A 27,012-nucleotide genomic window follows, 5' to 3' on the forward strand; every position below is an offset into this window, starting at 1 on the left:
TTTAATTATTAAAGTAAAACTAATTTTTTTAAATTTTAAAGAATTCATGGCAACTGATCTAAGCATAGTTTATTTATTTTGTTAATGAAGTTTTATAATTAGTAGTAGGCATTATGTATGTTATTATTATTATGTATGTTAAGGTATAGCATTTGATTAGAGTTTACATGATTCTTTTATAGTTTGATTAGAATTCTACTCCTCATTTATATCCCAGACGAACTTGAGGGGAAAGTCTTTCATTTCCCTTTGGAATATCTGGTCAAATCTTTCATTCTGCTCCACAGTAAAATGATGTTTCCAATCTCCAATGGTACCTAATGGGATATGAACATGAATGTCACTTTGGTGAATAAAGAACACTTCATGCTAAAGACTGCCTCAACCATTTGAACCCATGTGTCCCATTGTCCCAGATGTGGAACCCCTGTCAAATTTAAATGGAGCAACCAATATACCTATTTTTTAACTTTCTAATAATATGTGAATATTATTGTGTTCACAGAATTTAAAAATTGGAAATTAATGGGTTAATCTCTTTTCAACCAAGCTAAATATTTGTTCAGATCCACAGGATTGGAGACCTCATCTTTTCTTACACAGGAATGATTGAATAAAGAATCTAGGAACAAAATAATGCAGTAAAGAGATTTAAAATTTACTTCTCCATATGTTAGCCTTTCCCACTCTGTGATCCTTAGGAATAAAAAAACTATAAAGATATGAATACATTAGAATTTAAAAAGTATTTTAATATATATACTCCTGTATATATACTAAGTGAACCTCATACTAAGTGCACCACATTTATCAACTGTAATATAATTCTTACTAAAACCCTCCAAGATAAGTATTTCTTTCTTTTTCAATTTGAAAAAAAAAACAAAAACAAAACTCAAGTATTTTCAACCTATAAAATCAAAGTCATATAGAGCACCAGAGCTTCTCTTTCTGCATCTTTTTTTTTTTTTATACAAGATTAAACCATCATTATGCCATTCTTTTTCGTGGGGGTGAGTACCGGAGATTGAACTCAGGGGTACTCGACCACTAAACCACTCCCCACCTCTATTTTGTTTTTTATTTAGAGCCAGGATCTCACTGAGTTGCTTAGCACCTTGTTTTTGCTGAGGCTGGCTTTGAACTTGCATTCCTCTGCCTCAGCCTCCTGAACCGCAGGGATTACATTATGCCATTCTTCTTAAGTGAAAAATAACTTGGCATTTCCAGCTATCAGGTTCACATGTATAGACATTATTATTGGCCTTTGGAAAAGATAACAAGCTCTTAGGGATATGAGAATTGCTTTTTATCTACTGTAGCTGAGGAATTAAAAGGGAGAATTTATAATAAATGTCATCAAAAAAAGGAATTTAAAAATATATCAATATCTAGGGCAATTTCCATAGGATGTTTATACAATTGTTCATAAATTAATATCCATCATCCTATTGGTAAATTATGAGCCAATTATGACATAAAATGTGAATAAAGTAGAAGTGAAATGTTTAGAATGTTTATACACTAAATGATTAAATTAAAAATTAACAATTTGAAGCCAGGTGTGGTGTTGTATGCTTGTAATCCCAGCAGCTCAGGAGGCTGAGCAGGAGGATGTTGAGTTCAAAGCCAGCCTCAGCAAGGGTGAGGCTCTAAGCATCTCAGTGTGAGACCCTGTCTCTAAATAAAATACCAAATAGCAGCTGGGGATGTGGTTTAGTGCTTGAGTGCCCCCGAGTTCAATCCTTGGTACTACTATACTACTAATAATAATAATAATAATACTTTGAATTTAAAGGGTATCAGTTACAAGGGAAATAATATTCATTCTTGACAACTACTTCAAGCATGTAATAAGATCACAGTAAAAACGATTTCAAGGATTTTTTGAAGTAACTGAATTCATAGCAGATAGCACTAATAAGATATCACTCTTTGTGATGACACATGGTAACACAGTAATCCAAACCTCCTCCCAGCACAGCAAAACACACATTAAGTTTACTCCTTAGATTATTCTAGAAGAACAAAGGGAAAATAAGGATTATTGTTCTTCTCATTTAATATACCTGACGAGGCTCATGTGACTTAGAAATAAGGCAATATTAATTAAGCAGTTTGTATACTAAAACACTTAGGTTTCTTGAAAACCTCTTCAGACCTACTCTCAATTAGATGCTTAATTTCTCTAGGTTCCAAATGTCACTGTTACTTGGAGAGACATAATGGAAGCACTTATTATTTCTCCTAGGTATCAAGGACTTGAATGACAGCTTACATCTTGCTACTAAGAACTACTGAATAGTACCTTTCCGCAGAAAATTTCCTTCGTTGTTTCTCACTCCCATTTCCTGTTTTACAATATCATCATAATTTGCTTGTGGATTAGTCTTCATGTTCTGAAATGAAGCCTGTTTCACAACAGTATCCACGACTTCTTCACTAAGTTCTTTCTCAAGAAATCTACAGATTTTCAACACTGCACTTCTGAGGTCCTGAAAGAGTCATGAGTATGCATGAGTTACAGCCAAACACACAACATTTTCATATTCTAGTGAAATTGATTGCTGGAATGCAAAGAAGTGTCATCATATGAACCATGCAGTTTGTTATGAAAAGAGAATGGGGAAACAAACTGACATGATTATCTCAATTGATGCACAAAAAACATTTAACAAAACCCAACATCTTTTTATGATGAAACTCTCAATAAATCTGCAATGGAAGGAATCTACGTCAACATGAAAAAGTCTTATATGGAACAGCTAACAGCAAACTCAACTAAGAGAGAAAGATTTTCATCTGAGATGTGGAGTAAGTTCAACTCCATTTTTCCACTTTAATTTATCATGATACTAGAAATACTAGCTGCAGCACCTAAGCAATAAAAACAAAAAAGGTACTGAAATAGAAAATAAAGCAAATGAAGTGGTCCCTGTTAGCGCATAAGATTATCTTTTACATTAAAAACCCCAAGTACACTCACACACACACACACACACACACCAAAACAAACAAAAAATAAAACAAAAAAGACATTAGAACAAAGAAATTTAAGTTGTAGAATAAGAAACCAAATATCTTAAAAGTTCTACTACCCAGAATACATAAAGAATTCTTACAAATCAACGAGAATAAAAAAATCAGTCCAATTAAAAATTGGCAAAGGATTTCTTCAAAGTAGATATACACATGTCCAATAAGTACATGAAAAGATGCTCAGTATCACTAATCATTAGGGAAATGCAAATCAACCACAGTAAGGTACCACTTCACACCCATTAGGAAGGCTATTATTATTTTAAAATTTTAAATATTTTATTTATTTTTATTTCAATATTTTTATTATTAAAAATAAACCACATCAGACAACAATAAGACCAATGAATCAGAAAAATTAAGATTTATGCATGTTGGTAGAAATGTAAAAATGCTGCAAATGCAATGGAAATAGTATGAACCTAAAAACAGCATTACAATATGACCCAACAAATCCACTTCTGTGTATGTACCCCAAATATTGAAAGTTAAAGTCTCAGAGAGAGATTTGTACACCATGTTCATACATCATTATTCACAATGCAGAATATAAAAGTGATCTATATGTATGTATATGTATGAGATACACAAATACAATGTAGTACATATGTACATTGGAATATTATTCAGCCTTAGAAGGAAGGCATTATGCTACAAATGCATGAACCCTGAAGACATTATGGTAAGTTAAGTTAAATGAGCCAGTCAAAAAGGACAAATACTGTATGATTCCACTGATATGATATACTAAGACTAATCAACTTCATAAACACAGAAAGTAGAATGTTTTTTTACAAGACCTACAGGGAGCTGAGACTGGAGAATGAGGGATTATAGCCTTGTGAATATAGAGTTTCAGTTTTGCAATATGAATTCATTTTAGAGTAGGAGAGTGGTGATGTTGGCACAAGAATATGAACATACTTCATGACACACAACTGTTCCCTTAAAAAATGGTTAAAGCAGGCTGGGAACGGTGGCTCATGCCTGTAATCCCAGGGACTCAGGAGGCAGAGGCAGAAGGATGGTGAGTTCAAAGCCAGCCTCAGCAATTTAGCAAGGGCTAAGCAACTCTGTGAGACCCTGTCTCTAAAAAAATACAAAATAGGGCTGGGGATGTGACTCAGTGGTTGCGTGTCCCTGAGTTCAATCCCTGGTATCCGCTTCAAAGTCGTTAAAGTGGCATATTTTATGTCATGGATATTTTATCACAAGTAAAAAATATACTTTATGTCATGGATATTTAATCACAAGTAAAAACTTCAGTGGGAGGATAAAACCTAAACAGAATTACTATAGGCAATAGTACTTTAACTGGAAAAACTGTATCTCAAAGAGGTTATAACAATTTTCATGAGAAAGGAACTTTTCTTTCAATTCAAGAAGCAAAGATTTCTTTTCTGGATAAAATTTTAAAAAATGAGCCCCCAACTAAAGAAACCTGAAACCCCTAACCCTATGAAATGTGAACTTCAAAGTGCTTGATACACTATGTGCTCACAAGAAATGGAGATGGGTTGGCAGGTTGGGGACAGAGGATACAGGGCCTTGCTAACTTCCTGAGTATGTTAGCTGTATTCTTGTAGGGGAAAAATGTAGTGTGAGAGGATGAATAAAAATAACAGGTCCACAGAAAATGCTCAGGGGTTACTCCAGTTGAACTGGGCTAATTGGGCTGTGCAAAATAACCACACAAGGGACACAAATACCTTTTTCTTTGGGGTCGCTGTGATGGCTCCTCTGACCTTAAGGGTCCGCAGGAAGAGAGAGAGTGCACATGCCCTGACCCCTTTTATTGAGGAGAAGCTATTCAAATGAGGCAACGGGTCAGGTTTCAGGGGGCTGAGTCTATGTTCATGATGTCCACTGTCAGCAGGTTTACTGACACCTGGGTAGGCCACACCCAAGGGCAGAGTAAGAGAAGGGGACACACACAAGGCACTTCCATGGAAGATTCTATCCTAAACAGGGCAAGGGGTTATATTACAAAAGAACAGGTGAGCATAGCTTCACCCATGGGGCTGTAGCAAGACACACCCATGCACGAAACACCAACCCTTGAACCCAAGAAGGGTGGGGAAAGCTCTGCCACATTTCTGTGATTGAGTGCCTCAGCACCCAGCAGAGGAGTGTGACTCAGTCATGTGCAAGGTTGGTCTCCCACACCACAGTTATTAACTTATTTCTACACCAAACTTGGGTGCAGAAAAAAATAATAAAATTAGGATATAAATGAATACAAAGGGATAAGAAAATGTGAACAAGTTCTAGCATAAAAAAGACAATAAAATAGAACTATCGATGTTACAAATGTAGAAATTATCCGAAAGAATTTCAAAACAGCTATACTTGTCACATACAAGGAAATAAGAGATAAAATTAAAGTCTTTCCCTCAAAGCCAACTATTATTAACCAAAGTATCAGATAAACCCCCAGCTTGTTAATCGAAATGTAGACTTTAGTGAATAATTTTAATGGAAGATGAAACACAGATTGTTTTAGTCAGGTTTTTCGTTGCTGTGACCAAAAAAACCTGACAAGAATAAACGTAGAGGAGGCAAAGTTTTTTTGGTGGCTCGCGGTTTCAGAGGTCTCAGTCCATAGACAGCCGGCTCCATTCCACAGGGCCTGAAGTGAGTCAGAATATCACGGTGGAAGAATGTGGTGGAGAAAAGCAACTCAAGACATCACACCAGGAAGCAGAGAGAGCTCCAATCAGCTCATGACATTATACCACAAAGGGATATCCCTGATGACCTACCTCCTCCAGCTCTACCCTACCTACCTGCCTAAAATTACCACTTAGGATATTAATGCCCTGATTAGATCAGGCCTTTTATCATCCTATCATATATCATCCCTAAACTTTTCTTTCATAGTCTCACATATGATCTTTTGGGGGACAAGTCATAATTAAACCATAACATGGATTCAGAGATTATTTTCTAGGTCTTGCTACAGTCTTGTACTTTGGCCAGTTCTTCAGAACACCAGCCATTCCCTAATTCTACTACCAATTACTATCCAAAATTCTGAGCCATATTCCACAAAATGGTTTTTCATGTAACACAACGGGCAGCTCTCTTCTTTACCACTGTATTTGTGGGGTCTCCAAAGACAACTGCCCCACACCCTTCAGGTATATATGCATCTCTTTCCTAGAGGCATCAGCCAGTTCCAATATGTTGAAGGAAAAGATAACAGGATGGGAATGATTAAATCTCTCATATTAGACTCCCCCCAAAGGGGAGTATCATTTCTCTTAAGATAAAGTATTTCCAGAATTTTTACATTTTAAAATAAAATACATATATGAAAATGACACGCATTCCAGAATCCCCCAATAAACACCCTTTCCTCATTTTAAACCTTGTCCTTCCCCTAATGGTAACCTCCATCCTCATTATATGATAATGAATTATTGGTCTTCTAACTTGACTTTTTCCACCTAAATATGAATCTTTAAACATTATAGTTATAATTGCTTCTAGTTCAATTATATACCACTCGACTCTACTTGTGACAGGAAAGTAGAAAATAATCCTGCATAGTCATTAAGGTTCTAGGGCTACTACTACTAATTAAGTGAGAAATGTGAAAAATCCTCTGAGAGAAACTGCCCTGAGTTTATACATTTTGCTGGGTTTATCACTGGAGAAGCAGGCATGGGCAGTGTTTCGTAAAACTGCCAAGACATTTCCAAGGGAAGCAACAGACAAAGGAAGACTCCAAAACGTATTCCAACTTTGATGAATACCTAATGTTTTTTTAAAAAAAATATTGTTTGAATGTTGATGGACCTTTATTTTATTCATTTATTTAAATACGTTGCTGAAAATAGAACCCAGTTCCTGACACATGCTAGGCAAGCACTCTACCAACTGAGCCACCACCCCAGCCCTGAATATCTAATTTTTGACAACATTGTGAGGTTTCTCTAGAAAGAGCTCTAAAGCGGAAAACTTGAGTTGACCAATGTCTATATTCCTTCTCTCCTTTACTTCCTTACTCCATCCTACCCCAATCAATTTTATCCACATTCATTCTTCTCATACATTCTTTTGTTCTTTTTGGTATTGGGAATTGAATCCAGGGCCCCTTAACCACTGAACCACATCCCTATCCCTTTTTATATTCTATTTTGAGATAGGGTCTCATTGAGTTGCTTAGAGCCTCACTAAATTGCTGAAGCTACTTTTGAACTCTCAACCCTCCTGCTTCAGCCTCCCAGGCTACTGCCATTATATTCTTTATAGTGATGATGTTCAAATTAATGGCATTAATATCTAAAGGCAGAAATCTTTTTGAGTTTGATTTGTATTTTTCATTTGTTTCTCACTCTATTCATTTGATTTCTTCTAAATCACTTTAATCTTCACAGGTCAAAAACAATGTCATATTCAAGCTCCTCTGATCCCCCTCTAACCCAACCCTGCCTCAGAGTGCCCTAAACACCTTCACGAATGAGACCACTATCTGCACACCTGCACCAACTGGAAATAAAGGAAGCATCCTTGATACCTCTCTCTTTATCATTTGTACTTTGTACAATCCCTTTTCTTTTTACATCTTAACTGTGCCTCAAAACTCTGTATTCTCTTCATTCATAATGACATTACTCCAATCCAAGGAAGCACTGATGTTCAGTGGATTAACACACTGGTCTGTGTCTGGACTGGATTAGTTATACTCACTATTTTTTCTTTTTAATTCATGAATGGGAATAACATTCAAAAATATAAATCATATTCTATGGCTACCCCTCTTAATAATTCTTTTAGAGGCTCTTGACTACTTTTAACTTTAAAGAAATCACTCTCATTAACATAGTCCACAGATCTTATAAAATCTGGCTCCTACAAAACCCCTCTATATTAATATTTCATCTCTTCCACATTGTTCAAGTTCTTCCCTTAGGTCTTCAAAGGTCTCATGCATTTTCCTTTTTTCTTATAAGTCTCTCCCATTTCTTTTCTTTCTGTTCGCTCTTATTTATTTATTTCAGGAAAAAAAAAGACCTTCACTTTCAACTATACTAGATACTCTCAGTACATATGCACATTGACATTATAGTTAGACTTTTCCTTAATAATTTCACTTATTACTTTTGAACTACATATACTAGCTTGGTGAGTACCTGTTTTCCCTGATAGATTATGAGTTCTGTTTATAAAAAATTCAGTCATCTATTACTCATGATTCAGTGCCAGTCACAGAGCAATCATTCAGTGATTGTTGAAGTAACTGAATATATGATGTATTAATGAATCCACATACCAACCAGAGTCCACAGAACAATAAATTTCAACTATCTTGTGTTTGAATTACACAAAGTTTTCAGGCAGTTTTGAAACTTTCACCAGCATATAAGCATCCTATGACTTCACATGAAGATTCTCTTTAAAAAACAGGAAGAACATGCCTCACAGGCCTCACCCTCATCTATAGCAACAATTATCCTGTCTTTGAAGTGGCTTCTTCCCCCATTGTCATGGTGTTCCTTGATGAACTTTCTTAAGTACAAGTACCATGGAAAAAAGTTTGTTGTATGGTGTATCCTCAAAAAAAAAAAAAAAAACCCACTAAACTAAAAACAGAACTACTGTATAATCCAACTGTTACATTCCTGGGTATATATCAAAAAGAAATAGAGTCACCATAGAAGAGACAACTCACATGTTCATGTTTATTGTATCACTATTCACAATAGATAAGGATTCAGCCTAGGTGTCTATCAAAGATGAACACATAAAGAAAACATGGTGCACACACACACACACACACACTGGACTATTATTCAGATATAAAAAAATGAAATCTTCCAGCAAAATTCATGAACTGAAGGAGATCATGTTAAATAAAATAAGCCAGACATACAAAGACAAGTAGTGCAAGAGGCACACGTGAGAACAACAACAAATATGGACTGAAACTAGAATCATGAATACTAGTGCCTGTGAAGGGTCCAGGGGGAAGGGTAAGTAAGAGTGGAAGAAGGGAGATTGTATATGATCAGTGCATGTTGCATGGTCATATAGAAATCAGATAACAAAACCCATTAATACGTAATTAATATTAATAAAAATGATTTACAAGATTGGTATCCTAGATATTTGAGGTTGCCTTTATTTCTACAGTTTTTAAATGATAACCATGGTGACTGTGTGTAGTGAGAAGACACCCTTGAGGAAAACCAGTAATAATTAATGGATAAGCAGGAAATTAGACCCCCCACTTACCCCCCAAAAGCCTACGAAATATGTATGAAAATGACTAGGAGAATGAGTTTTACTGAAACCAGGAGAAAAAAGGTTTAAAAATAGAATTTTAAAAAATACTTCTTATTTTACCTTTTTCATATCTTCATAGCTCATGAACAGAATATTGAAGTCATGTCTGTGTTCATACCAGCCTTTTATGTGATCAAACCAACGACTTCCCACCACTGTGCAAAAAATAATTAGTAAGAAGGTAAAGATGTTGCACTTATTGAATAGCAAAGTATTCTGTCTTTTCCTCCTTATGGTCACAAAAACAAAAATAAAGGCCCCAACCACTGAACATCTATATTACTGTTTTGAAATGATTACTGCTTAGGGGAACAATCATGGTTTTCATAGAGAAGTGATCATGAAAAGTGACTTTATGGATGTAGGAAGGCAGCAATGAAGAAATGAGAAAGCCCCTGGGTCTAAGTTTAAATCAGATTTCTTTAAAGCAATTTCCTCCACTTTCCTATATCCACCAGAAAACACACATGTCCATTTTTCTTCTCATTCTCTAAGATTTCTGGATAGCAAAGCTACCTGTTTACAATGAGACAAAACCTGAATGTAATCTTTAAATGAGTGAGATCCTGATACTTCTCACTACAAGTCCCTTGCAAGCTTCAATCCTCATCAGTAGTGGAGTGATAAACTCCACCATGGCCCTAGAAGGCTTACCACAGGTCCAGGAGAGAGTACACAAACACCCTGATCATTAGTGATTCTGGAATGTATTGTTTTAATTATATTTGTAGCTAGTTTAAATTGATAGAATACGTGTAAGCCTCTTATGGACTGGTCAAAATATTTTCCAAACAACATGCCTTTGAAAACTTGACAAAACCCACATGGTCCTGGCAAGGAATGGAAACGCCACTGGGTGGCAGACTAAGTTGATATGTCATAGTAACTACTCAAGAGCATGCATTGTACAATTGCCCTTTTCCATCTCTCTACATATCTTTCCTAAGTTTCTTGATAAATAAACTCATAGTTACCTTGTCCATCTAGAAACATTTTTATATAATTCTCAAAAGTTTCAGAATTCTTTAATATAGCCACCCAATTTGAATAATGAAAAAAGGAAACCAAAACATCTTTAGGATTTCTGTAGATATAAAGAATCTGCAGGAAGAATTAGAAATAATATTAACAATTCCAGCATATTATTTCAAGTTTTTAACAGTTGCATCATATTCATTAGCTGAATGAATCATAATCATCTTAATCCATTCTTCTAGTCATGGAAAATTAGGTGTTCCCCCAATTTTTCTCTATTACAAAAAGTGTTGAAATAAATTCTTTTACTTATAGGACAGAAACTGTATAAAAAAATTAATATGAAAATACCACTAATGAAAAGTTGAACCAAAAAAAGGCCTTTCACAGAATACACAATAATTATTGTCAATAACCTATCAAAACAGGCTTAATCTCATTAGTGAGTATGGACATGTAGGTTAAGATCACTTTAACATACCTCTTCATAAATAACACATTGAAAAAATTTAAAAGTCTGATATGTATCATTACTAGGAGGAAGTCAAAACATGTCCATTAGCAATTTAGCAGGAACTGATACACCTGCTTTCTTAAGAAAATATAGTCCCCATCCCATAGAACTGAAAATCCTTGTACTTTTGGCTTTGCAGTTCCCTTCTTGGATGTATATTATAGGAAAATTCCTGCATATGTGCCCAAAGGCCATTCTCAAGAACATTCATAGCAGCAAGTAGTGATATGCAAATGCTGGAATATTCTAATTTTTCTATGAAGAGAAAGTACAGATCTGATAGAACTACTTTCAGAAGTTATATTATGCAGCAGTGAAAATGGCATTTCAAATCAAGAACAAACAAGAGCATGTGGCAAAATCCCAGAGATTTAGAGAATAAGGAACAAAATGAAATTAAGTAAAATTGTAGGCCAAATGATTTAACATGATGGCCCATAATTTGTTTTCAAAGACCAACAGAAAAGGAACCTTTGTCCACTGATGATCATAATAGAAAAACTTCAATGGAAAAGTTCCAGTAAATCTGTAAGTATTTTGATTTAGCCACAATCATAGTAGAACACTTACAGAGAACTGTCTTTAACATAAGAATAAAAGCAAAAATAAATTTATAAAATTGATTATTAAAATTTTATTTTATTTAGTTTTTAAAATTTGTATAAGTACCCAACACAGAAAGTTTATCTCCTTTTCTCATGTATGAAACATATTACATGTTTGAAAACTGATCATGCAATTGACAATTAACTTTTAAATAAAATCCAAAAATTAGAATATGTAAACATCATTGCCCATGATAGAAAACTATACAAACACTTTTAAACTAAAAAAGTCTCAAGAGAGCTGAAACCAATTATAAAAGTAAAACTGAAATAACAGAGTTTTAAACATTAACAAAATCATATCCATAGTTATACTAAAAGTGATATTCATTTTAAAATGTTAATATTGACAAATATAAACACTGGAAATAGGTAAACTGAACATTTAATTAAAGAAGATAGAAAGACATATACTAAAATGAGATAATAATTAAAATGAAAGTATACATCCAGAAAAAAAGCTAGTTCCTCAGAGGGTGAAAACCTAGTAAAATAGAAAACTCGTTATATCCTGAAAACTCTAAAAATAAGAGAATATAAAATTTTTATCTTTGCAGCATGAATGCAAATATATAACCACAAAATTGGAGTAAATTGACGAGATTATTAAAAAGTTATACTTTTTTCAATGTTAAATATCTACAAGTGGGTAAAAAGAATAATAAAAGGTACATATTGATGGTATTAAAGTAGACCTGATAAAATAGAGACATAGAATGAAGCTCCAAGAATGTTGGTATATTGCAATGTTTGTTTTCCCAGAAAAAAATCTCTCTTAAATTAAAATCCACATTTGATAAGCGTTGTGGAACTACGCTATATTGTAAAAAGTAGATAGAAAACTTTGCCTTATCAGTTAAAATGTACAAAACAGGGAGGAACTGCTACATAATCAGCAGAAGTACCTATTTTTGGAATAAAGATTGCACACTGAAGAGAGAGACAATGAAAATTTAGCATATCAATATATAGACTTCAAAATAGTGGAGATACTCAAGTCAAAGATTTAAGAAAATATTCTGTGTCAATTAGTATCTCTTGGGACAAGTATAATGCAATATTCATATCTCATATAATAAGTAGTATAAGATTTAATTTATAATCCTAAGAAGGTTTTAATATAGCCAGGCTTGGTGACTCAAGTCTGTAGTCCCAGCTACTTGGGAGGCTGAGACAGGAGGATCACAAGTTCAGAGCCAGCCTCAAAAAGAGAGGTGCTGAAAATATATAACCACAGAAATGAAATGAAAGAATGAAACCCTGTCTCTCAATAAAATACAAAATAGGGCCGGGGATGTGGCTCAGTGGTTGAGTGATCCTGAGTTCAAGCCCATGTACCTCCCCCAAAAAGGTTAAAAATAATGTTAGCTAGGAGGGTATTTACATAATCTTTGTTGTTGGTGTTGTGTTTTCTTAGTAAATCACCAGAACCAGAAGTCAGGAAAGAAGTATTAACAGTTGGGTTACATAAGGTTAAAAGTTTTAAGCCGTTTTTCAGAAAAGTCTTTTCTTTTTAAAGGGGAAGACTGCCCCAAGTAAATATTCCACAAAACAGTAAATAAGACAACCTAAAGACACAGGGGCAAAAAATAAAAAGGATATTTAAAGGCCTATAAAATATATAAAAAGATAATCTTATTAAAATTGAAAGTGAAATTCGCTCAAAAATGAGATTACTTTCTTACTTAGCATATTAGGCAAATTTGAAAATTCCCATTATTAGTAAGCATGTGAGGACAGAGGCATTCCTACATGGTATTTGATGAAGTATGATTCATATATTATAAAAAGCAGGTAGGTAATCCCTGTCAACACTTAAAATATTAGACATTTTAATTTGAAAACTTCACATTAATTGAAACATGGCATGAGAAATAAAGTGCAAGTCTTTATAGGAATGTTTATGACAACACAAGACATCCATTGGCTGAAACTTATCTGTCCATCAAATACACATTAATTATTGCAAAGCCACACAATAAAATTCTATGAAATCATAAAAAAGAATGGCATTTTATGGCCAATGTGAAAGAATTTTTGTTATATGCTATAGAATAAATTGCAAATTATATCCACAATTGCTTATTACAGGCATAGTTTTTAGGACATTCATATATTTTTATTGTGGAAGGCAATATCCTAAACATAATTTGGGGAATCTACTTAAAGCAGGTTATTTTGCTTTTGCAAAAAAAAAAAAGAGAGAGAGAGAGAGAGAGAGAGAGAGACTAAGCTCTATGACATACTTTAGCTTTTTTGTTCTTCAGACCTTTTGGAACTAAATAATATGGAAGATGAGAACTGAAGATTCGAGGGGATGGTATTTTGGTAAAGTCCAAATTATGATTATTGTATTCAAAGAAGGGAGCTCTATCTATTGTTTTGATGTCTTCGGTTCTGTTACGATGCCCCTCAAAATAAATCAAGCTTAGTATCTGCTGAGTCCAGATGGTACCTGAAAAAATAAATCATCTTGTTTTCAAACTCAATTAGTCATTAAAAATTAACTCAACAATAGTGTCATTCACCATAATCATTTGAGCTTTCTTTTCTTTTAAACACTCTAAGTATGCTAACAACTTTGTCCAACTTTCATTTTTGTCTCTATGAAACTTTAAAGTTAATAAAGATAAAATCAAAGACTCTAAATTCCTTTGTCACTTGAAGAGCTGTGTTTGTTCTGATTCCATGATAGTAATGATTTAGATTAATTCTGCCTCTCCTTCTCTGTTTCCTGCTCCATGTTAGGTCCTTTTTCGTGTTTTTAACTTTTTCCTTAACTTATAATAATTCTACATATTGATGGGGTAGAGTGTGGTATTCCACACATGCATACACCCTGTACTATCACATCAGGGAAATTAGCATTTCCTTCTCTGTGTCATTTCTTTCTGTTTGGAGTCTTCGAGCTTATTCCTTCTGTACTTTCTTACAATATGTTATTGGTTACTGAGTCCCTTTTGACTATATTTTGTGGGTACCTGTTTTTCTTTCATGAAATTCCTTTTTCAGAACTTTACCCTTTAGAATTATAGACAAATTAACAAAATTATAGCGAGTTCACTTTCCCCTCCTTTTCTCTTTACCATGTAAGGTGGTTTTGTAAACTATTTAAGCATCCAAGGATGTCAGGAAATAGCAGAACTTGACATGAGTGTATATATATATATATATATATATATATATATATATATATATATATATCATTTTATTCACTTGTTTGGCCTAATCATGTATGATCAACTTCTTTGTGGTGTTCTGGGGAAACCACACTATAAATAAGCAAAACATTGTATGTAAAATCTTAATAACTACAGCTTTACTCCTTAGTCTGCATGGGCCACTCTAAAAACTCAAACCAAGCCAAGCATCCCGCCCTGCTGAAGTAGAAGTCACTATTACTATTATTAGTACTTGTTTAGCCCAACAGGATTGTGTTTTACCACTTCTTTGTAATGATTATCTTCACAAATCTCAAAATCATTCTTATTTCATTTTCTAGTAGAACTTACTGGTTGAAAACGTTTTTGAGAATCTTCAGTGGAACTCAGCTGACATGGAATACTTCTCAAGAAAATGAAACATCTTAAAACATGTATAATTATGGAAGATAAATCTTCCAACTCAGGAAGCATTTACAAATTAGAGAAAAGATGAGTTTGGACTGTCTCAGGTCTGTCCAACAGACCAAGCCAACAGGTCACCCTTTACCCAGTACCTGCTCATGGCTCAGTATTTGGTTTCTTTATATATATATATATAAAGAAATATATATATATATATATATATATATATATATATATATATATATATATATATTTAACAGAATTGACAATATATCTATTGCAAATGAGCTTTGGTAGTATAGATTTGAGATTTAGCTAACTTTTTTTCTGATTCCTAATGGATATATAAATGTAGGTCAGGCTGCTGTTGATGTCTGAGCACATTTACATACACAGAGACACAATCACACACACACACACACACACACACACACACATACCAAACTTTGGAAAAATCTACTCTCATGAGGCCACTCTTTACACTTACCAGATTTTGGATAGGTAACTATGAAGACATCATCATCTCTAATTTCAAAATCATCTGCACTTCGTACTATATGCATTTTAACTAAAGACCTTTCAAAATTGTAGCCTTTAAATTCAAATAAGTATTCCTCTGTGTTGTCCATAATTTTTCACCTACAAGTGCAAACATATAATATCAAGTTATTTTAGAAGTGAATAATAGTTATTGAGTGGTCAATATATGCCTAGCACTATTGCAATGACTGATGTGTATGAACATATTAATGACACTAACCACAGCACATATATGAATGATTTAAAACTTCACAAAACACCAACATTGCTGTGTTGCTAGCATCAGTGTTTTAAAGATGAGGCAGCAGAAATGCTGAAAAGTGAGACAACTCTTCTTAAAGGTCCATGAGGAACAGATACCATGATCCTCAACATAGAGAAGAGGAATTAACTCAGAGAAGTCAACCAAATTATTTAAACTTGTCCAGCTAGCTGAACTGGAAAGATTGGAGAAGGGATAATTTGGCCAGAGAATTCATAATTTTTATCCAGAAATTCTTAGTGTTTTACATTTTTATTGCTTATATTTTTTGATTGTTGTAGAAATAAGAAATTCTTCAATGGATATTCTTTTATTTCTAATGTTTTTCTAGAGTATGCATAACTCATTGCGTCTGAAAGAAACTTCTGAATTAGGGATCTGAGATGCTGTTGAAAGTGAAAAATGAAAATGCTTTGCTCTTTAAATTGTTGTTACTTCAGAAATGCTGCCCTCGTAGTTACAAGTTACTTCATGAAAGTTATCCTAGTTTACAGTAGGAGATTTTAAAATCAGAAATCATATGAATCTCAATAATAAACTAAAACAAAAATGGAAAGCAAACAATGTAAAGACAAATATAATTAAAATTTTGTAATGAGAACAAAAAGGGAGACATAGAGGCAAGATGCAAAGGGAGGAAAGATGGCAGAATGGCCAAGCTGCCATATATATTTATTTATATCCATAGGTTACTTCAGGTCATTGGCATCATTAGTACATATTGTTCATTGTATTACAGACTTAGCAACATTATGCAGCTAATCCTCAGCTACATACTAAATTGCAATGTGCAATGTTAGGTGTTTTATGTAGCTCTCAAGAAAGTCCACTGTATAAAGTTATTGTTATGTGGAGAGGTTTAGGCTCAGTGAAACATTGTGTTTGTCCCAGGAGCTGTGTGCCTGAGATCAAGGTCTAGGCTAATAAGACTCTAGGGGCATTGCCACAGCAGCTATACATTGCACATGTATTCATTATCTTACTAGTTCCTAGGAGAAATTTCAGGGCATTCTAAGGGTGGGAAACAGAGTTCCAGTTACCCTCTCTGAGTGTGCTCACAAGAGGAATGCTTCCATGTATATTTCCATGGTCAAAATACCTACAAAATTCAGACCAGCCAAGCATTTCTATTTGCTCTTCCTGAGAAATCTTTTCTTGAAGGTTACATGATTGAGACAATCCCATAAGTTCTAATAGTAGATTTAGAATCAATATAGATTTCAGGTTTTTTTTTTAATTCTGTGCATGCCAAGAAACTGAATTTGCTAAAAAGCTGCAAATATGGCTTTGTTTAAATTGTATGTCAAGAAATAACATTGAGTTCTTTACAAACAATCCAAGTTAACTGATCAATAGGAGGAATTCAGAGTTTAGTCTTTTCCAGAATAAGAACAGAAAATGATTAATGTTAGACTCACCTGGGTGATGCCTTCATGACTGGTTTCTTGGCTACCAAATGAAAGATAAAATTAAGGCCCTACTAAGCTGCTAGAGGTTTCCCCTCATTAAGTTGACATCTAGGAAACATGAAATATTGAGTCCTGGGGACAGAAGAGCTGGGCTGATGCATCAAAAGATTGTTTTCAATGCAGGCAGATGGAGAGCTATTTTGATATTGACATCCTGCATTTCCTAGGAAAAACCTTGGAGAATTCAGCCTTCAAATTGTAGTGAGGGAGAATTTATACTGCATCACATGGATAAACGGAGAAGCGCATAGTAGGAGATATAAGTTGAGGAGAAAGCCAAAAGTGAAGTGTGATCCCTACCACATCCTTCCTAACCGCTAGTAACACCATCCACACACCCTTTGAAATTTCACAAAGGGTTCCAGAAACTCTGAGTGATGAGAAAGAGCATCAGGCAGCATCTACAAACATTCCGAATTCTTCTATTTAGTCACTCAACTGTCAGTCTGAGGGGAGAGAAAATTTTGAGAGCTCTGGTATCACAGAAGCAAAGGAAAAAGCTGCATGTGAAGAGGATTCAGGTAGGTGCCGTCTGGCTACCCAGTATAGTTTGCATGTCTTTGATGCATGTAGGAGAAGGAAATTGTGTAAGTAGCAAGCCTTTCTGTGTCTCCTTCTTATTCCTTCATGGAAGTCCGAAAGAAAAGGGGTGAGGGTGTTCATAGATAATTATGGAGAAAAGGAGGTCAATACAGATATTTGTCTCTCATGCAAAACAGGATGAGAATTGACAATGGCTCAGAAACTATTCTGTTACTCACTGTTGAGATCAGCTGCTGAAGGAAAACCAGCTCTCACAAAAATTTTAAGCTGACAGGAACTGCTCTGTCACTGAGGAATAAATAGTCCTATGGAGTTTGTTTTGGCCAGTGAGTAGTGTTCTAGAACCTGACTGAGTAACTCAGCTCTTATAAATTGGGTAAGATTTTGTTGACACTGTGGAAAGCATATCAGGTTATCCCAGGTTTTTTTTTAAAGGGATCAAACCTTTGGAGATACTTTAAAAATTTCAGAATAAGAGAGGGCACATTTACTGAATTACAGCAATTATGAAACAAACAAAAAAACACATTCGAAATCTTCAAGGACAGCTTCCTTGTACCTGAATGATGGTTAAGTCTGTCTTTCCAGCCCATCTCAGGGGCTGGTGATCATTCTTAAGATCTTTCCTTGCATAATCTCACCCAGTTTGTTTCTTCTGTTGTTTGACTGGCAGTGGCTACAGAAGGCTCTAGGGGTTATATAAACTTACAAGTGGGTTATATAAACTCGAAAAGAACATAAATTTGTTTTCCAGTGCACATAGAGTTTGCCTTTTCTAATCAATGTGCCTTTATTCATTTTAATGATAGATGTTAGCTTTTTGTTTTCCACAAATAACTATGATTCATCTCAGGTCTTTCTAACATTTCTCATGGAAAATTGAGTCATTCCTCAGTCTTTTGTTGCTCATAAAATCTGCTCTTAGATAATGATTATCTAATGATTGATTTTCAAGTTCCCACTACATACAGAATTTGAACCTAGGAGAGATCTTGAATCTTTTCAAAATAAAATTCCTTCTGGTTAGAAAGTAGTGTGTAATCTGAGGCTAATTTCAGTTTATAAATATTAAACCTGTCTCTTATTCCTCATGATATTTGTCAAATTAGAGTTTCTAAAATAGTCCATTTTGTGAAAATAAATACAGCATGAAAAGTAGAAATCAATAGGAGTATTCTATTTATTATTATGACAGGCTCAATAAGAATTTCTTTTATTATACAAATTTTAATGAACCGAATGTATAAGGGGGTCTTTTGAGGTTCTTGGAATCTTTTGCCTTCCTCTCTTCCCTCTTTTTCTCCCTGACTCCCAATAATTATCAGCTGTGAGACATCTAGACCAGTCAGTAATAACAGCCAAGTGAATAAGACAGCTGCTTCCATGAGCAGAGGCAGCATTTTGATTCCCTTCTTCCCTTCTTGCTAGATGTTATGTGCATCTAGCAAGTAAGGCGGCCTGAGAGGAATCCAGAGCAATGGCTGAGTGCAGAGGTGGGGCAGGAAAGGATAGATGTGGGACATCTTGTACCACAGTGTAAAGATTTACACAAAGAATAATGAAAAAGTCAAAAGGACACCAGAGCCAGCTTGCAGGTATCACATCTGACCACTTCAAGAACAATTCGAATTTTGCAATACATAATCATAGAATAGATCACAACCTTTTCAGTACAATAAGGAAATGTGAGTTTATATAAAGGTAAGACAAACCTTACTGGCTGAGACATACATTAAAAGTTTTAGGCCTTTCAGGACAAGGGGCAAGAACAAAATAGTATTCAGATGTTATCAACAAGAAAGAAAAAAGTCCCTAATTTTTTCTAACAGATGCAAAGATAACACTAATTTATAACAGTTCTTGTCAATACATGTGTAGTAAAATTAGAGTGCACTCATTTTGGAAGGGGAGTGTGATGTTAGGCAACTTTATTTTCTCTGGGCACATGTGTTCAACTGCTTTAATCAAAGTTCATTTACTTGAATGAACAGCAGGAAACAGCCTACCTTGCTTGACTCACAAATGAATACTGAGAAGTTTGTTTACAGCATCATTTTCATTTTTCCTTTTTTTTTTTTTTTTGTAAAAAAACATGCACTTAAAAAGTATTACTATGTCCTCTTTCCAAAGACTAGACTCTTTAGTAGGCCTCACCCATTAAATCTCATTAAATTTTTTTTACCAAAAAAATAAAAAATAAAAATAAAAATAAAAATGAATCTGTAATCAAAGTCAACATCTTAGTGATTCATTTGATAGTCAAGCAGGGCAGACTATTTTCTGATGTTGAATCTATGAAACCATGTTTAATATTTTGTCCCATCCTATCAGATGTGGAACACGTATAAAATCTTAAATGGAGCAAAAAATATAACACTTTCAATAACTTTAGTAGCCTGTGTTGAAATATTTGCAAAACTAAGAATTTGGAATTTGATGGGTTTTAAGCTTCTAAATGTTTCTAAACATTTCTTTCTTGTGACTTGGGAATATTGTGATGATTGCTTAATCTGATAATGGTGATATACACTATGTTCTTTAGCATTTGGTAGCCAAATGGGTGCTTTGCCAACTTCCTTAATAAGAGGTAATCCACACTCCGTGTTTCCTTAAAAATATTCATAATACACCTTTCTCTTCTAGCTTTTACACACTGAGTATGCACTGGTGATTTTAAAACATTAACTAACTACCAGGGTATGACAAAACACCTGCCACATGAAGCACTGTTGTGTTACAATGACATCACTGTGACTTGTAGTGCGATAGGCAACAGTGCAAAGCAATGTTCATGTAGACAGCCAGGTGTAGTTTCTGCAACAATTGCTCAAACTGACTATGTAATACAAAAGTGATCAGAGACATATTAAATGAATGACCATAACATTTTGAAAATGAAACTTCATGAAATTACACTGAAATTTAGAGTTCATATAATGTTTATGTGAAAAAAATTATTTTAATTTTTTTCCATTCATGAAGGAAAATCATTCTTCCTTCACAGACTATATAGAAACAGATGATGGGATGGATTTGCCTCACATCTGTAGATAAAATATCTCTGATGGATACTGGTAAAAATGAAGGCATGATTAAATATGTGAGAAGGAAAAATATCTCTTTGGACTGAAATATCAAGAAGTAAATATAGAAGAAATAATGGGAGGGAATGCTTGAATGAGGAAAAGGTTATTTACATGTATTCAAAGCATGTACTGTCAAATAATTAATTTTTATGTAATAAAGTGCAGAAGAGTCATTTTACTAGGTAAAACCCAGATAGACACCACTTTAACCAATTTAATCAAAGTAGCATCCCTAATACTGACATTAAGCCAACCTACATTTCTCCTGTTGACCACTGAGAGCACATTGAATTCAGGGCATTCCTGTCAAAAAGTTCAACCTTATTCTATCATGAGTAAACATCAGAAAAACTCATTAATACCCATTATGCCATATACTATTTTTAACAATGCCAAAAGGAGTAAGCAAGCAGGACAGAAATGATTTGAGAATAAAGGAAACTAGCTAGACATGACAATTAAATACAAAGCATAGTCTGGCACAATGGTGTACACCTGTAATTTCAGTGACTTGGGAGGCAGAGGCAGGAGGATTGCAAGATTGAGGGCAGTCAGGAAGGTTAGTCAGACACTGTCTCAAAATAAAAAATAGAAGAGCTTGCTGGTGTACTTATGTGTTACAGTGCCCCTGGGTTCTATACCCAAGACCACAATATAAATAAATTAATAAATATGCATGATGTTGCATTTGATCCTATCACAGAAAAAAAATCTATAGGATATTGTTGTTACAACTGAACATTTTAAAATATATATTTGTAGTTTATATAATAGGACTGCATCAATGTTGCATTTCCTGCTTTTGATAATTGTATTATGTTTATTTTAGATAATGTCATTATTCTACGGAAATACCCATATAAGTAAATAGAAATAAAAGGACATGATTTTAGTCTCAAAATTTTTTTAAACATTTAGTTTTTAGTTGTAGGTAGACATAATACCTTTATTTTATTTTTATGAAGACAAATTATGCTTTTATCAGTAAATATAGAAAAAGTATTTCGCAAAATCTCATGCTCGCTCATTTTGAAAAGAAACTCCAGCAACTCAATATTGGAGTGGGACTTTATTTTATGATAAATATCTTTAAAAAATAATGCCTACATCTAGCATTGTACTTAATGGTAGAAAAATAAGTTATTTTATCCTAACAGAAAAGTAAGAATGTGCCTTTATCACTCCTATTGTACTACGTGGTCTAGATAATACAATTACACAAGTAAAGGAAATGAAATGTATACTTGTTGACAAGAAAGAAATAAAACTGGTTCTGTTCATAAATAATGTGAATATTATTTAGTGAAAAAGGTAATGTGCTATGAAATCATGAAAAGACAAGGAGGAGATTTAAATGCAAAAGGTGCAAAAAGATCAGTCCAAAAAGATTAAATACTGTGTAATACCAATTATAGCATATTCTGGAAAGGGCAACAATAGAAATAGTGAATAGATTAGTGGTTTCCAAGGTTTGGGTTAAGGAAGAGAGGTTAACACGTGGAGCACATAGGATTTTTACTGAAACTATTCCGTATGAACTTTGAATGCTGGACTCATGATGCATTTGTCCAGACTATAAAACAAATTCAACATGAACAATGAACCCTAATGTAAACAGTGGACATTAGTTAAAAATGCTGTATCAATATTGGTTCATCAACTATGACAAATATGATGATTAGCTTGCAATCTTTTTATGTTATAGAGGACACTTGGAGCTTCCTTTCTCCCTCACTCCATCCTACTTAAACTGAAGCAAAATTCCTAGGCTGGTATTACGGTTTGGATATAAGGTGTCTCCCAATAAGCTCATTGCAGTACTCAATACAGGAATGCTCAGAGGTGAAATGATTAGATTATGAGAGTTGTAACCTATTCACTAGACTATTCCATTTTATGAAATAACCTCTGCCCTTTGCAACAGTTTTTTGAGTTTACACCAGTTTTCTCATACTAAATAAGAGACTATAGACTGAACTTCTGAAGATATGAGCCTAAAATAAATTTTTTCTCCTCTAAGCTGTTCTTGTCAAACATTTTATCACAGTGGCAAAAAGCCATCTAACGGAGCAGGAATGCCATATCAAGGTTTCATGGTTTCTTTTTAAGCTGTTCATCCTTCACATTTCAAGTTTTTCAATTGGATCTTCTTATGTAAGGAGATTCTTCACTTCTCTGTATCACTCAGGGTGCTGGGTGTCCTTGATGTAATTTGAGAATCATCAGCAACATCAGCTAAGACTGTAGTACTTACTTCTGGGGAAATACCTGCCCTATGTGATGTCCTGGGGTTGTGCCCAGTTTTTCTCTTCATATTAAAGAAAGTATATTATCTTCCAGTATCTTGTCTCCTCTTTGGGGCCTGTCAGCCAGGCCCTGCTGTGAGTATGAGGCCAGTTTTATCAGACAAACTGTTCTGCTACTCATGACAAAGTCTGGTTGTTCTCCTATTAAACATAATCAATCTTACATAACATTAGGATTAGACAAGACCACTCTGTGGCCATGATGGATCAAGACAAAACAATATCACTCTGTTGACAAAAAGCAGTTTTTGTTTATTGTTTTTTGTTTTATTTCTGTTCTGGGCAAGTTAACTTTTCAAGGACACCTGGGAGGGGGAGAGCTTTTTCTTTCCTTTCTTTCCTCATCCTGCCAGCTGTTACCATGGAGCCTAGTTGATAACTCCCTTATCTTAGAAATGTAGCCATCACTGTGAAGCCCAGCTCAAGGCCAGAGGCCTTATTTACATATTTTGTGAAAAACTAGTAAGGGAGTGTCTAGCTTTTGGAGCACTGATTTTTCCAGCCAGTGGCCAAGTAAAACAGGGCAACACGAAAAAAAGGAAGTTTATCTACACTGAACTCTTTTATAGGGATTCTTTTGCTGAAAGTCCTAAAATCAGCCATGGTGAAGATTTCTGGAGAAGGTCAGTTAAGACTTTTTGTGGGCCTGGGTAGGGAGGGGGAAGACGGGGAAGGCAGGGCTGAGAGCAGCTCTGGTGGATCTGAGAATGAGGAAGGAGATGTAAAAGAATAATGGGAAAGTGGTTTGGGATTTTCCTAGCAAGGAAAACTTGAGCAGTTGAACAGGTAGAGCAGAGGGGAAGACCAGAGTGAATATCCCAAAAAGCCTGTAAGGGACTTTAATTCTTAGTAACCTGTTTTCAGTGATGACAAAGCAATGTTAAAGGCCATTTTCATCAGGTCTCTGATACGGGGGTCTGAGGGCTCTACTCAGCTTGTTTGAGTTTTGAGTTAGCTGGCAAGAGGACCTGGTGGGTCTGAGTGTGGGCACTGACAGAAGAGAGGAGTGAGTGGGGGGAATGGCAGCTTGTTGTATCCCTGAGGCATATTGTTCTGCAGTCCCTGCGAGCATCCCCATGGTAAGGGGAACTACAGGAGTAGCATGTTGATTTCTTTCTGCCTGTTCGGATCCAATGTGTGCTTTCTCTTTGTTGAAGCATCTTTTTCTTTTAGAATTTTTTTTTCTGGTTATACTTTGGAATAATTTCTGGAAACCTTAGAATCTATAAACAAATTATTGTACTTTGATAAGAAAAATATCAATAAAAATGTAGTTTAAATCCTTAGATGTTTTGTAGACAGAATTATATTTGTTAGGGTAGAGAGAAAAGATGGGGGGAGGGGAGGGGAGGGGGATAGCAGAGGATAGGAAAGGCAGCAGAATACAACAGACACTAGTATGGCAGTATGTAAAAACGTGGATGTACAACCGATGTGATTCTGCAATCTGTATACGGGGTAAAAATAGGAGTTCATAATCCACTTGAATCAAATGTATGAAATATGATATGTCAAGCACTATGTAATGTTTTGAACAACTAATTATTAAAAAATGAATAAATAAAAAAGAATTATATTTGTTTATCATGTTTTGAGTTTGAACAATAACTTTGAGAATTAGAAACTACTTGAAGATTGTATTTTCACTTAAAAGCAAATTTATAGTAAATACATTTATCTCAAATATCTGTAACTGAAAAGGCAGAGTATCTGATGAATGTACGTATAAAACATAAATTACGAGTTTTCTGTTAAAAAAAAATTAGGCAAATATATATTAACTAAACAATTAGACATGTACTAATTATTTTACAGATTATATTAAGAATAAGGACATAACTTATAATTGTATTAACTTTATGTAATCACGTGGTTTTTAAAATACTTGGATCCATTTCAATTTATTTTTACCTAGGAGTGCACTCTTTTATGTGATGTCACTTGATGTAACTGAAATAAGATCCTTGTGTATACATTTTTATTTTTTATAGTCAGGAATTAGAATAAGGGTTTTTTTTGGTCATTACAGGAACATTGCTGGCTTTGTTCCTGTGGCGAGCAAATGCTTCTCCATAACCTCCAAAATTAAAGTTAAATACAAACAAGCATGTTAGATATCTCTTATTAATAGATTATTTAGTAACACAACTATAAGAAAAGCCAGGTTATCTTTTTTTAATTTTTTTTTTTTTTTTTTTTAGAGAGAGAGAATTTAGTTTTTGGCGGACACAACATCTTTGTTTGTATGTGGTACTGAGGATCGAACCCAGGCCGCACGCATGCCAGGGAGCGCGCTACCGCTTGAGCCACATCCCCAGCCCCAAAAGTCAGGTTATGTAACTCAGAACTAACTTAAATTTAGGGCTGCAACATAGAAACCTGTGGAATTAAATTTTGTCTGAAAAAAATATCTTTCGTTAGCATTTACAGATAGGCATTCTTAAAAATATGGGCTCTGGGCAGCTCTGGAAGCAATCTGAAACAGAAAATACAGGTTAGTGATTGGAAGGCGGGACTAGAAGTTCTGTCTGAGTGACTGTGGAAGAATCAATTAGAAGCCCACCAAAGTGTGGGAGGTGGGACCAGGAAACTTGCTCTTTCCCCAGGCACCCCATGGTTACCATGGTGAGGCAAACAACAAGGAGTTGGCTGCCCATTGTCCGGGCAGGAAGAATCGCCAGGACCAAAGCCCTCCAATCTGCCAAGGTGCATGGTTGATGGGCAAAGCCCTGAAGTAACTCCTTGAGATCACCTGGATCCCAGGGATACCAGGCTGCAGGGCGATTACCACCTGGATTAATATTAACAGGAAATAATTGATATGGCCCTGAACTAAGCTGTGAGCGGGGTTCTGACTCCGTGTGGAGCCAGCAACCGGTAGGAGACTTTGAGCCCTTAGAAGGGAGTACAGCCTCGGTCCGGAGTTCAGATATGGTGGAGGAAGGGCAGAGGGTGACCTGCCAGGGCTGCTGGTGGATGCTTTAAAAGGGTTCTGAGAGGATTCAGAACTAGGTAATGGAGGGTGGAGAGAATTTCCCTGTCTAGGAGGCCATGGAGCAGCATCAAAGGGGTCCAAGGGTCCTGCATTTTGGCTCTCCCCGGACTCCTCATCGCCCCTTTCCCTTTTAGGACTGGCTTCAGTTGAAGGTGTGTGGTCAGGGTCTCCTAGGGGAATAGATCTTGTCCCGAGTGCCTCCCTTAGCTGCGGGCCCTTGACCTCTGGTGTGGAACACGACCTACTAGGAGGGCAACAACTCTTAAGGGCTGACAGGATGGGATAAACTCCAAGAGGAGGAATTTCACCCCGATTAACCTGGGCTTTTCGGACCAGCTGTTCAATCCTATCCCAGGTCTCCCAATCAAATAAATTACTCTCTGGTAGCCAGGAAGCAGCCTTAACCATAGTCTCCCAGGTCTTAAACGCCTGAGTGTCAGAAATCTCGAGACCTCTACTCTTAAGGAGGATTCCGAGGGATTGAAGGGAGAGATCATTTTTTGAAGAAGACTGCCCCAGAACTTATGTGGGTACACTCACCCGTAGACTGATTGCTCATCAGCGAAGTTCCCTCCTCACATGGGGCACCAGCTGTCAGAACTGCCCTCCGATGGAGATTAGCAGAGAGCACTAGACCAGCTAGTGTCCCCAGGGCTTAATGAGATGAGTGTCACAACCCGGCCTCTGCCACCCCGCCTGGACAAAAATCACACAGAGTCCGGAGTTGAGTCAGCCGAACTGGCCCAGCAACTCTTATTGTGTACATAGGCTTTTTATAGAGAAAGAAGGAGGGGTTAGAATGGAGGAGATAGCAGGAGCCA

At 35.3% G+C, this 27,012-nt stretch overlaps 1 protein-coding gene across 3 annotated transcripts; it reads right to left on the reverse strand.

The window, feature by feature from the left end:
- LOC139706196 (amine sulfotransferase-like) lies at nucleotides 1-26,794 on the reverse strand. Of its 3 annotated transcripts, XM_071613878.1 has the most exons (4): nucleotides 26,732-26,771; nucleotides 9,391-9,485; nucleotides 2,309-2,495; nucleotides 1-317 (listed from the first exon to the last, which is right to left on the reverse strand). In XM_071613878.1, the coding sequence occupies exons 1-4, from the start codon at nucleotides 26,748-26,750 to the stop codon at nucleotides 196-198; spliced, it is 423 nt and encodes a 140-aa protein (XP_071469979.1). In that variant the 5' UTR covers nucleotides 26,751-26,771; the 3' UTR covers nucleotides 1-195. The 3 variants fall into 3 exon arrangements, 1 of the variants encoding a protein (XP_071469979.1); XR_011707846.1 differs by lacking the exons at nucleotides 1-317; nucleotides 2,309-2,495; nucleotides 9,391-9,485 and adding exons at nucleotides 13,741-13,879; nucleotides 15,478-15,629 and having other exon boundaries at nucleotides 26,732-26,794; XR_011707847.1 differs by lacking the exons at nucleotides 1-317; nucleotides 2,309-2,495; nucleotides 9,391-9,485; nucleotides 26,732-26,771 and adding exons at nucleotides 13,741-13,879; nucleotides 15,478-15,629; nucleotides 18,023-18,089.
- Between the last annotated feature and the right edge of the window lie 218 nt (nucleotides 26,795-27,012).

This window comes from Marmota flaviventris, chromosome 6, assembly GCF_047511675.1.
Source record: "Marmota flaviventris isolate mMarFla1 chromosome 6, mMarFla1.hap1, whole genome shotgun sequence".
NCBI classification, from domain to species: domain Eukaryota; kingdom Metazoa; phylum Chordata; class Mammalia; order Rodentia; family Sciuridae; genus Marmota; species Marmota flaviventris.